This window comes from Epinephelus lanceolatus, chromosome 18, assembly GCF_041903045.1.
Source record: "Epinephelus lanceolatus isolate andai-2023 chromosome 18, ASM4190304v1, whole genome shotgun sequence".
NCBI classification, from domain to species: domain Eukaryota; kingdom Metazoa; phylum Chordata; class Actinopteri; order Perciformes; family Serranidae; genus Epinephelus; species Epinephelus lanceolatus.
Window position 1 is genome coordinate 39,841,448 of NC_135751.1, and position 12,924 is coordinate 39,854,371.

At 44.3% G+C, this 12,924-nt stretch overlaps 1 protein-coding gene across 1 annotated transcript in view; it reads right to left on the reverse strand.

The window, feature by feature from the left end:
* Positions 1–2,561: 2,561 nt before the first annotated feature.
* The window catches only part of tlcd4b (TLC domain containing 4b), a 33,135-nt gene continuing 22,772 nt past the window's right edge, over positions 2,562–12,924 (reverse strand). The window contains exons 5-7 of the mRNA XM_033645705.2: positions 10,368–10,462; positions 9,880–9,953; positions 2,562–8,354 (exon numbers count right to left, since the gene is read on the reverse strand). Coding sequence (XP_033501596.1) covers positions 8,006–8,354; positions 9,880–9,953; positions 10,368–10,462 — 518 coding nt within the window. The 3' untranslated portion in view covers positions 2,562–8,005. The remainder of the gene's footprint in view (positions 8,355–9,879; positions 9,954–10,367; positions 10,463–12,924) is intronic.

The following is a 12,924-nucleotide window of genomic DNA, read 5'->3' on the forward strand; positions in this document are numbered from 1 at the left end:
GCGAGAAGCCACGCATATCACGTGAAACAGCGGAATCGTAGCTTTCCGAATGTTTTCACAGCGAAAAAAAATGATAAAGTTAGACTAAAATGATGTATAACAGAGCTTTCATACAGCTTTGCACACACATTACTCTTGGATGGATTACTTGCGAATGTAGGGTCACACAGAAATGCCACACATATCACATGAAAGCGCAGGAGCAGAGCTTTCCAATGATACCACACACATCATTGTGCTGTCATCCTATCACGCTATAAATGCAGATCAATTGTCTACAAAATAAAAACTTGACGAATTTCTTTACAATCCATTATACAGATCTTGTTATCAGTCACTTCATATAGTGAGGAATATCATATCTTACCACGTCTTAGGCTTGCGTGTGTTTCTCCCTGACTATCCACATTTGTAGTCCGGCTTTCAAGATGCAAATATCTCCATATTGTCCAGTTTACACTCCATCAAACTTTGTATGACAAGACCAGCCACTTCACCTTTGCGCATCCAAACAACTGAGGCCTAATTATGCATGCTGACAGGGCCGTAGTCACCATATACATTGAGGGGGACATGTCCCCCCCCCCCCCCCCCCAGTGCCCAATTTTTTTTTTATTGCAATCAAAGTGGCAAATATTATCTTGGAGGACATCATTGCACTTGGGTCACTATTTTTCTATGATCTTAGATGTAAATATTGCATGTTTCTTTCAGATTAAAACACATTTTTGACTTGTGAATGAGTCAATGGAATTTCTTGCAATAATGAAAAAATACTGGCAATCATGTCCGCCTGGCACAAACCACATGTTTTGGACAACTGTGAAGTGAGAGAATGTCCCAGCATCATGGTTCTTATATTGCCAGATTCCAGAGAGTCTCCCCTCTTCATATATGGCAGAATATGTTAACTTCCAACTTGCTATGCTGAGATACATGTAAAAATGTAAGAATTTAGTCACACAGATTTGTTTTTTTCATTGATATAAAAATTAATATAAAATACAGGCACATAGAAGGACATGGAATGATGGCAAATCTGGTCTCCTATGTCCGAATTTCATGTTCATTGGTCAGTCTGAACTGGTAATAATGGCCGAGCCCTCCGCCTCAAACATTTGGTCGAGTGTCCCTTTTTTTCACAAATCCAAGGTGGCAACCCTAGGTGCGACACCTAGGCCGCACGCCTGTCAAGCTGTGGACCACTATTCAAGAGACCAACAAACAACAAAACCAGCTGTGTTTTTTGGAGTCACTGCTGCATTTCCAGCAGCTTTTTAGGCTTTTAGCGACCCGTCGCTGTGTCTTCACTGGTGTTAGTGCCACGAAAAGCTGTTGTTTTTCCACTGAGACATTGCTGTGTTTCCAGCGGCCTCTTAGCCACCAAACATGGTTGTTTTTAATTGACCTGATGCTGTGTTTTCACTGGGGGCGAATAGTCATAGCATAGTGCTAGCATTAGTAGCGTTTTTACCCAGACATCACTGCATTTCCTGCCAGGACAGTGCCAGGAAAATGGTTGTTAGTTTTAACAAGACATCACTGCATAGCATAGTGACTCCATACGTGGTTATTTTTTGTAAGACCCCTAGGCGTTACCAAATGTGGGTGTTTTTAATAGTCCTGACACTGTGTATTTCAATGGGGATAGTGCCATGAAAACTGGATGTTTTCTACTGCGACATCACTGCATTTTTTGCTGACATAGTGCCACCATGAGTGGTTATTTTTTTACCTAGACATCACTGTGTTTCCTGCCAGGACAGTGCCATGAAAAATGGTTGTGTTTTATCAAGACATTGCTATGTATCCTGCCGGGATAGTGCCAACATAAGTGGTTCTTTTTTTTTTTTTTTTTTTCCTGAGACCTCACTCCATTTCCTGCCAGGATGGTGCCACCATGAGTGGTTGGTTTTTTCCCTAAACATTGCTGCATTCCCTGCTGGCATAGTGTCACCATAAGTGTTATTTTTTCCCTAGATGTTGCTGCATTTCCTGCGAGGACAGTGCCATCAAATGTGGCTGTTTTTTAACCAAGGTATTGCTGCATTTCCTGCCAACATACTGCCACCATTAGTGGTTATTTCTGTGACAGTCATCGCTGCATTTTTTTACAAGCATAGCGTCACCATACGTGGTTAATTTCTACTGGGACCTCGCTGTGTTTCCTGCCAGGACGGTGCCGCGAAACATGACCTTTGCCTAACCACAACCAAGCAGTGTTTGTGCCTAAACCTAACCACACGTTTAACCACAGCGGTGTTGAAACATAAAGTTGAAATGTATCAACTACATAATAAGTAGTGGTTTGCAAAAACGTACGTCAACATTTATTCTGGTGATTGGGTTCCAGCATGACCTTGGACCACCAAAATCTTATCAGTTCATCTTTGCAAGCAAATGGACGTTTGTGCCACATTTAAAGAAATTTGATCCATGCGTTTCTGAGATATGTTCACAAAATGAGACGTACAACCCAGAAACTCAATGTATCCAGGCAGCTACAGAGGTGGGCACAGTGAGGATAAACACACAAGTAAAAAAATGAAGTCCAACAATGATTTTCTCTCGTCTTCAACTTTATTGAAGAGCAACACTTTCAAGTAAGTCTCAGCTTTCAGCACTACAATTACAAGATCATTAGTAGTGGTCATTGTAGATGACGACAATCCGAGTCACAAGGTAATGCTCAGACGAGGACCCTAAGGCCTGCGTGTAGTGTAGGCTGTTTCACATTAAAATCTCCAGAAAAACATGAACAGATCATAACAAGAAATTGCATTGCATTAAAAGACAAAAATAAAAACAGACAAAACAAAGGGGAAGGAACAGAAGCCAAACTGGCAAATCATTCAAAAGAAAAATAAAGTCAAGTTATTTATGAGTTTGCAATTTTTCCAGTCGTTCTTAATCATTACACAAATGTTGTCACCGTCATGAAACTGAATTCAATCCATCTTATTTCATCGTACAAGGATCGAACTTTAAATCAAATACTTCAGAAAAACAGAAATGGGGCCAAAATCGTAGTTGCCCAAGTACCACGTGTAACCTTGAGACGATCGTCGGTAGAGTACAGTGCTCAGTACCAGGTTGTGATGCAGCTCTGTGAAGAACTCATCAAATTTAACACCAAACACGACCAAAACAGAGGTTTAATTAGTACAGTGTGCATCTGATTTCAATATTTGATCACAGATATATACACATTTGTGTATACCTTTTTAATATATATATGTAAATATATTCATTATATAACATAATGAATGTTGGCCTCCCCAAAGAAACAAAGGCAATGTGGTCGTTCTCACCTGATACAACACAGATCACGGCCTTTCAATAGCAGCCTTATCAAATTCAATCCATCCGGTCTATTTTCCAAACAGCCCCAGGGTGTGAGACGCAGCACAAATATCAGGTCTTGAAATATATTCTGTAGAAAACCCTGACAGATACAAAAACTCTCAGTTTGTCCGACACACTGTGATTCTAACGTGTGTAGTTTTGACTTTGTGCACGAGAGCTGCGGCGGAGCGCAGTCTCAGTCTAAACTCAAAGCAGCGTCGGCCAGTCTCAGGAAATCTCCCACAGTGTTGTCAGATTATTAGGAACGATATTACAGTTTTATTCTACAACTATTCACAGCTTTGAGTTTAGGAGGCCGGAGAATTGAGATGTTAGCCTTCCTGCCAACTATACATCTTAAAGAGCTTATGTCAAAAAAATATAGTTTCCATTCTCATCACCTTGGACGCTGTGAGCTCATCTTAATGCCACTAAGTCACCCATCACAACATTCATAGAGACATGCTCCTGCATTCAGGAGAGCACAACACAAAACAGGCCTCCGACAGGATCAGCTTTGGATTATACTTGGCCGGATTAATCATTGTGCAGGCAGATTATAAAAATATATACAGAGAGGATACATGTGGAATACAGAGGAGATAATCACTGGGGATTACATTAGAAAGTCATGCTGATCCAAATCTGACTGCATCACACCCACTACTATTTGTGTAAAAGGCACAAGATACTGTAGCCCCTCCTCGGTGGTGACAGACAGAGATGCGGGAGGTCGCTGAGTCGTTGCTCCACAGGGAGTGTGCTTTAGAGATCCACAGTGAAAACACCACCAGACTACTCTAATCATCCATCCAACTGCTAAGACTTAAAGGGGAACTCCACCGACCAACATGAAGTGTCGTAAGAAGGTGCTGGGCCTCCACGTACCACCAGAACAGCTTCAACGCACCTTGGCATTGATTCTACCAGTCTCTGAACTCCACTGGAGGGATGAACACACTGTTTTCATGACGGTGATGGAGACCGCTGTCCAACGCAACGGTCCAAAATCTCAGTTACAAAAAACCTGAATCAGTTGAGCTAGCTACCTGCAGACCCTGGAGGTGTGCAGCGCAGTAAGCTGAGGAGGAGCAAAATTAACCGATCAAAAATACTCTCAGCAGTGAACTGAATAATGAATAAGAGTTGACATCCCTATTTGCAAAAGGACCTACTGAATTCCTTAAAATCAAGTGTAACCCATGAAGCGAGTCAAACGGGAAAAAAAAAGTCTCTCGCAATTAACTACCATGCAGAGAAAGACCTACAACCCTGAAATGAGTTAGCATTTTACAACTCCTGGTTCCCTCGTCTCAAAGTCAGTGAGTTTTTGTTCAGATGTCTGGAATAAGGTCACGTTTTGTTCTACAACATAAAATTCATCAGGAAATACCCCACTTGTGAACGCTGAAGCTTCTATGTGTCTTGAAAAATGTAGTTGCTACAGCGGCTAAATGAGACAACAGAACGTCATGACGCCGAGCTGCGCTGAACACGGCTGTACAGTCTTGTTATGGTGGCGACGTTAGGTCATGCGACTGTAGTGTAGTTCATTAGTAGCCTTATGGTAGCTTTTTACCTCCGGCGATGGCATTTAGGCTTCAATAATCATGAAAATGGTGTGCTCATCTTGCTAAACAAAACATGTAAGGCGGAATTTATACTTCTGTGGTGAATCGACACTGTAACTATGGCGTAGGCTCTGTGTCGACGCTTTTATTTACTTTAATTTCACAGATAAGAAACAATAAATTGTGAAGACAATAAAGCCTCCACAAAAATAGCATTTTAAGTCTTGTGTGTGATTTATCCTGGCTTCATATAAGCAGAGGAAATCTCTGCTAGCTGCTAAGCTAATTTATACAATGTAAAGTGCCATAGGCTTGTGCTAATAACGTTAGCATGTTGTATTTTTTTGGAAAACGTGTTTAGTGTAAGACAGTTGTTTTGTCAGTGAACCTTGTGAGTTGTAATGGAGCTGAATTTTGTAACGTTACCTTTGTTAAATGTTGCTGTTGTCCCTGGCTTCATATGAGCAGAGGAAAAGTCTGCTAGCTGCTAGGCTAATTAATACACTGTAAAATACCATAGGCTTGTGCTAATAACGTTAGCATGTTGTATTTGTGGGGAAAATGTGTCCAGATAAAGACAAGTGTTTGTCTGTGAATGCTGCGAGTTATAGTGAAGCTGATTTGTGTACTTGTGTTTGAAATTGTCTCTATTAAGCCATGTTTAATGTGTGTTTAATGTGTGTTTTGGAGGTGTAACTGCAGAGTGACACAGACACACTGCACAAATATAAATGCTCACAGCGCTGTAGGCTCTGCTGCACAAGTTTAAATCCTGCTTAAGTATCATAAACATTTGTTTTGCGCCAAGCTTATTTTCAGCAATAATCTAAAATCAAATGAAAAATCTCAGACATTTCGAAGAGGGTACCAGTGCCATGTTTACACTCACGTCGGCCTACAGAAAAACGACTCTATTTTTTCTGAAATAAAGTCCCATGGGGGACACAGGAAGGGGCGGAGCTTCGCCTCTCTATAGGAGTGATATGCTGAGTCAGTGGAGTTCTCCTTTAAGTGAAAAGGAAACAGGAGTACACACGCCAGCTTGTCTTTTCTAAATTTCTAGAGTGACAAAAAACAAATCTGAAACATCCTCCTGTATCTCTGTCTGTCTGTCATGATTCAGCTATGTAGCCATTAGAGTACAAAGACAAGACTTAATGAATTTGTAAAACCGAGTAATGCCCAGTGGCACACAGAGAATGTGAAGGTGATGATTAGTGAGTTAGCCATACAGTACGCAGAAGGTAGCTACTGTGTGTGTATATACTGTACAGACATGCAGGGAGAGGAGAAAGGAATCAAAGTTCATGCAGTCAGTCTGCTCTGAGAGGCAAAATCATTTGGAAGACAAACCCCTTTAAGCAACAGATTAATGCAGTTAATATTTAGATGTTATTCATCTATCTCGACTATTCGCTAAGGCATCACAGAGATATGTCTGTCTTACCATGCTCCATAGTGATGATTTACAGTTTATAGAGAAAACCAAACAACATGCAGATTGCCACACTGATTCCAATAGATTCTTATCACAGATCGGTACATCCAAATTAATTAGAAACTTTTGAAAAATGTCATATTGCTAGCATTCCTACTGCTGACATTCTGCAACAGAAACAAAAGAGCACCATGTCAGTGTTTAAGAAGGGCACCAAATACAGTGTACAGTTTGCACGCTTCGCTCTGCTTGTGCAAACTTGAGGAGGAGAGTGGAAAATGTTCACACATCCACAAGTGTTTGTGTGTGTGTGTGGACTTTTTCCACTCCCGTCCCAAGGTTCTCAGAGTCACCGAGAACAAAGGAGATAAGAGGAAGTATAAAAGCCTCTGGGGGTGTTTCTCTAGAAAGATACACTGACGAGAAAAGTGATGCCGCTCTGTTTCACTGCACTGGCTGGGAAAAAAAAAGCGGAGGAGACGTGGAGGAGTTCCTCTGAACCAGTGATATCACAACAGATAACACGTTAAAGGCTAAAATCACTCTTTACAGTGGAAAGAGGAACAAAGAAAGTGTTGATTAACTCATGATGGCGGGGTTGAAGTCTTTGTAAAGCAGGGGGAGAGGTAGAACAAAACCAAACGTTCAAGCTGGATAGTGGAGCCTTATCCAGTGAGGCAGAGGGTTGCAATGGATGAGATCTGAATTAGACATGTGACTGCGAAGGACATCAGTGTGTGTAAAATAAGACAATACAAACAACACCATGAATACTGAAAAGGCAAAATCGTCCCGTGACAAGCTAAGGATGTTGGAGAGCGGGTCTTTCTCTCTCCTGCATGCATATTTAGATTCTTAATATATAATCCAAATTGTAAGGAGGTTGGAGGGGCATGGCTGGTGATATAGGCAGGCGCCACTTGTTACAAGGAGGCCACAGCAGGTGATACTGTAGAAGAGGCATTATGGTGTTTCTTCTGTCTCTTTGTGAGGTCTGATGAGTTTAAGACAAGAGCCCTATAGATTCACAAACACTGTATGGATCTGATGGGGGAGGGCGTCGCTCTGTGCGCCACGCCTCTTCGGGTGTGGACGGAGTGCGAACGACAGGAGAAGCCTCCGGTCGTTCGGGAGCAGTAGCGAGAGCGAGAGATGGTTGTCTTCTGAAGGGGTGTAGCTCTGTTAGACTTTGTGATCTTATTCCTCCACAATTATTGCTTTCCTGTCTTTCACAGGCACTTCAGAGGATTGGGCTTTGGCTGAAGTTGAGCGTGAGAGGAGACTGAGGGGAGATGGGACAGGAATGGCGGTGGGGGCGAAAGAGGCGAGTGACAGACGGAGTTAAAAGTGTGCTTGTGAGCTCTACCTTGTTGTCTGCGACCAAAAGCTATCGCCCAGCAGGCTAACACTGAGGCTGCGAAGGCTGGTACTTGTGCGAGTCAAAGAGCAGTCTCTTTGTCTCGTGTTGGGGTCAGGACCTGAGGACTAGCCCGGTCCACTAGCCAACTACAAGGAGATCAAGGGCTGAGATTGGGGATTGGAGGGAGGGACGCTGAGGCTGTAGCAGCCGAGAGAGGCTGTGAGGTTCCTGGATGTCCAGCCTCCCTCCCTGCTCATGTCCATGTCTACTTATCCTTTGCTCTACATCTCTTTAGTCTGTGTGGTTGTTGACATGCTTCCCGTCTGGGGAAGACTCCTTCTCTGCTGCCTCCTTGACCTTTCGTCCTCCCCTCCCGGTCAGGACCTTGTAGCAGCCACGGGTGATCTTATACATCCAGATAAGGTTCAAGATGTCCAGGGCGATGCAGGAGGTGATCCAGGCCACCTGGGCACCCAAGCCCAGCCGCTCAAATTCTGGAGTGCCAAAGGTGGCGAATACACTGGCCCAGTAAGATGGCATGACGGCGGTGCGTACCAGGAAGAACACCACCGCCATGGCGACGCCGTTTAGCACCACCAGCCGATGTGAGCGGGGGTACTTTAACGCCTCGAAGAACCACCTGGAGGGAGAAGAACAGAGGTCGCATTAACTAAATATTTTCTGAGCAACGACAGAGAAATCTGACATCTGACTGGAATGTTCAAAGTTCAGGCCATATCCACATTTAAAGGATCAGTGTGTAAGGTTTAGGGGGATTTAGTGGCATCTAGTGGTGAGGATTGCAAATTGCAACCAGCTGAAACTTCTTAGAAACTTAGAATTCCTTCAGCGTTCATTGTTCAGGAGGGTTTAAGATCAAGATTAACTTTATTGTCACCCATACTGCAGCATAGTACACAGCCAAATCAACATTATACCCAACGTAGCACTAAGAAACACAAAAAGATAAATAAATAAAAATATCATCAGTCAGCAAATCGTCATAATCTCATTGATTATGATGAGAAGAGTCACTGATGATCTTATTGGCTTGACTTAGAGCAGCCTGTTCAAAAACTGACTGCATGGATCACAGTATCACACAGTATGGATCAATCTAAACAGTTAGTGGGAGCTGAACTGTTCGCAAACATCTCTTCCTCTCTGAAACAAACGGACTACTCCAACGATTGTGTCCTGCCTCAGGTGGAAGAGTTTAAGTATCTCGGGATCTTGGCTCGGAGTAGAGCCACTGCTCCTCCACATCGAAAGGAGCCAGTTGAGGTGGTTCAGGCATCTGGTAAGGGTGCCTTCCGGACGCCTCCCTTGGGAGGTGTTTCGGGCATGTCCAACCAGGAGGAGACCTCGGGGCTGCCCCAGGACACGAGGGATTACATCGCCCGGCTGGCCTGGGAACGCCTCGGGGTTCCCTCGGAAGAGCTGACGGAAGTGGCTGGGGAGAGGACTGTCTGGGCTTCTTTGCTGAAGTTGCTGCCCCCACGACCCAGACCCGGATAAGCGGAGGACGACGAGTACGAGTACGAGTGTTAAAATATAGAAAAATGTCTCTGCCAAACCCCATAATGATGTCATCTAATGTCTTGTTTCGTACTCACGCCAAAGGGTTTTAGTTCACCATCATGGGAGAGTGTGTAAAGCTGCCAATATTTGAACGTAAGAAGCTGCAATAAGAGTATTTTGGGTACTTTTATAGTACTTTTCTATGAAAAATGACTTAAACCGATTAGTCGACTACTAAAATAGACACAGATTATTTTAATAGTCGATTAGTCATCGATTAGTCGACTAATCGTTGCAGCCCTAATGGTGAACATGGCGATCTCCATAAACAAGAAGCTGCTCCCCATGTAGATATAAGCGTCTCATTCTAGGTAACGAAAACTCCATGATTCTTAATTTCAGGTGAGTTTACACTAAGAAAAACATACTAGTTATATTACATTTCAGCTAATACAGCCCAAAAAATCCTACACACTTGACAGAATTTTTACGACCCTGTCCGTCAACACGACAGACAACGAGAAAGTCTAATGCAACCTCCAAATTAGAAATGTTGGAGTAGAAAATACGTCAAACACAGGGTGGTTTGAATCCTGGGATATGTTGACCAACAGAGGAATACGTCTCCAGTGAGGCTGACTCACCTTTGGTTCACAAAAGGTGTGGACAACTCTGAAATGAGGCGAAAGTTGGCAAAGTAGGGAAGCACGCCACGTGTCTGCAATGACCAAACACACACACACAGTCACGCTAAATGACACAGATACATTATATAAATAATATAGTGTCTCTAATTGCTATTGAAGTTTGTACAGGATGTCTACAGATATCGGACACTTAAAGTTAATGCTTTTTAAGACCTTTACAAAATAATATTTCATCCAAATTTATCACAGACTTTGGAAAAAGACAACATTAATTTCAGTGAAAAGTTGGTTGATTTATTTGAACACAAAGAACTTGAAGATGAATAAATAAAATTAGATAAATGTTGCTATTAAGACCTCATAAATTCTAATTTAAGACGACTTTATGACTTTTAACTGCTCATATGTAAATTAATTTAAGACATTACAGACTCTTTAACAGACACCCTGTTACACACTCGGGTTTTGAGGAGTGGTTGACTCACCAGCACATATCCATATGCATAGAGCGCCGCCAAGTGGTGACAGACAAAAAAGCTGTCTCCCATAGTGCTCCAGTTACATGCTAGCAGCACAAGGTCTAGAGGACAGGGGGACAGGTTGGTCAGAGAGATGGCACACTGACTGGGAGGATGATTATAAACACAACTGCCTTTAAAGGCAAAGAAGAGGTTGAAATGTAGAGAACATTTATACAGGAGCAGAAAGTGTGGACACATTTATCATAACCTTCCATTTCTAAAGCAGTCAGAGTCAGGGAAAGACAAAACAAGGCATGAACACCACTTTCTCACTCATATTGTTCCCTTCATATGTTTCTCTTTTATCAGTGCACCTTAAATTTCACACCTCAAAGTGCAGACGGCCTCTTCTGCAGCTGAATATGCATTCAGTCTTAAATAACCAGCATTGCTCTGGTGTTTGTAACTTTAATGGAGTGACTTTAAGGAACAGCACCTGCACCAGTGATCAGGAGAAGTTTAACATGACAAAAAATATCTGTCGTTGACATTGAGGAAAACATTTGAGGCTTAAAATGTGCTATAAAATTTAAGCTGGAGTGCGGGATGTATACATGAGCATCACAGACAAGCCCTTGTCAAACGAGTTCACACAATGCTGATTGGTGTTTTCACATTTTGTCCTTTTATAACGAACCAAACTCAGTCCTCTGAAAGTGCACCAAAAAGTGGACCGACAGAAAAGGGAGTCAGTTCTCTTTCTGTACACACTATATATAATATATATTGATGTTGTTTTGTTTTTACTTTGATGTGACACTGCAGTGCGGTTATGAAGCTCCTCGCTCTCAAATAAACTTAGCCTTGTATTCTACATTCCACATCTGGAGACGTGAGGTATCTTCTGTGGACCTAACTACTCCTCGTCCTGCGTCCTTGCAACCGTTACAGGCCTACGTGGTGAAGTGAACCGCACTGAGGACTCGGTTCGTTTCGCTTCAGAGGGGTCTGAGTTCTCTTGTAGTGTTCACATATGTGCAGAAAATGATAAGTCATCACTCTGAGTCCGTTTTTAGGGCGCTGAAAAGGACCAAGTATGAAAACACTCTTAGTGTCTGTGGCGGCTTTCCTGTGCAGGTTCACAGGAAGTGATGTGTTTTACGTCGAACAGACAGAACGAAACTTGGAAATTTGCAAGACTGGCTTTTGTTTTGTGTTATTGTCTTTTCTATTGTCTGACACGCCTCTGCAACATTGCGTGGACATCAGGGGCAGTGCCTCTGGAGTGGCAGACCGGGGTGGTGGTCCCCATTTTCAAGAAAGGGGACCAGAGGTGTGTTCCAACTACAGGGGGATCACACTCCTCAGCCTACCCGGTAAGGTCTACTCCAGAGTGCTGGAGAAGAGGGTCCGGTCGATAGTTGAACCTCAGATTGAGGAGGAGCAATGTGGTTTTCGTCCCGGACGCGGAACCGTGGACCAGCTCTTTACCCTCGCCAGGGTGCTGGAGGGGGCATGGGAGTTTGCCCAACCAGTCCACATGTGTTTTGTGGATTTGGAGAAGGCTTACGACCGTGTCCCCAGGGGCATCCTGTGGGGGGTGCTCGGGGAGTATGGGGTTGGTGGCCCCTTGCTAAGGGCCATCCAGTCCCTGTACCGAAGGAGCATGAGTCTGGTTCGTGTGGCTGGCAGTAAGTCGGACCTGTTTCCGGTGAGGGTTGGACTCCGCCAGGGCTGCCCTTTGTCACCGGTTCTGTTCTTAACTTTTATGGACAGAATTTCTAGGCGCAGCCGAGTGGTGGAGGGGTTCAGGTTCGGTGATGGGAGGATCTCGTCCCTGCTTTTTGTGGATGACGTGGTCCTCCTAGCTCCATCGAACAGTGACCTCTAGCTCTCGCTGGGACGGTTCGCAGCTGAGTGTGAAGCGGCTGGGATGAGAATCAGCACCTCCAAGTCTGAGGCCATGGTCCTCAGCCGGAAAAGGGTGGATTGCCCACTCCAGGTCGGGGGGGAGGTCCTGCCTCAGATGGTAGAGTTTAAGTATCTCAGGATCTTGTTCATGAGTGAAGGTAGGATGGAGCGGGAGATTGACAGGCGGATTGGGGCGGCGCCAGCAGTGATGCAGGCGCTTAACTGGTCCGTTGTGGTGAAGAGGGAGCTTAGCCAGAAAGCGAAGCTCTCAATTTACCGGTCAATCTACGTTCCAACCCTCACCTATGGTCACGAGCTCTGGGTAGTGACCGAAAGAATGAGATCGCGAGTACAAGCGGCCGAAATGAGTTTCCTCCGCAGGGTGGCTGGGCTCAGCCTTAGGGATAGGGTGAGGAGCTCAGACATCCGGGAGGGACTAGGAGTAGAGCCGCTGCTCCTCCACATCGAGAGGAGCCAGTTGAGGTGGTTCGGGCATCTGGTAAGGATGCCTCCCGGACGCCTCCCTTGGGAGGTGTTTTGGGCATGTCCAACTGGGAGGAGACCTCGGGGCTGCCCCAGAACACGCTGGAGGGATTACATCGCCCGGCTGGCCTGGGAACGCCTCGGGGTTCCCGCGGAAGAGCTGACGGAAGTGGCTGGGGAAAGGACT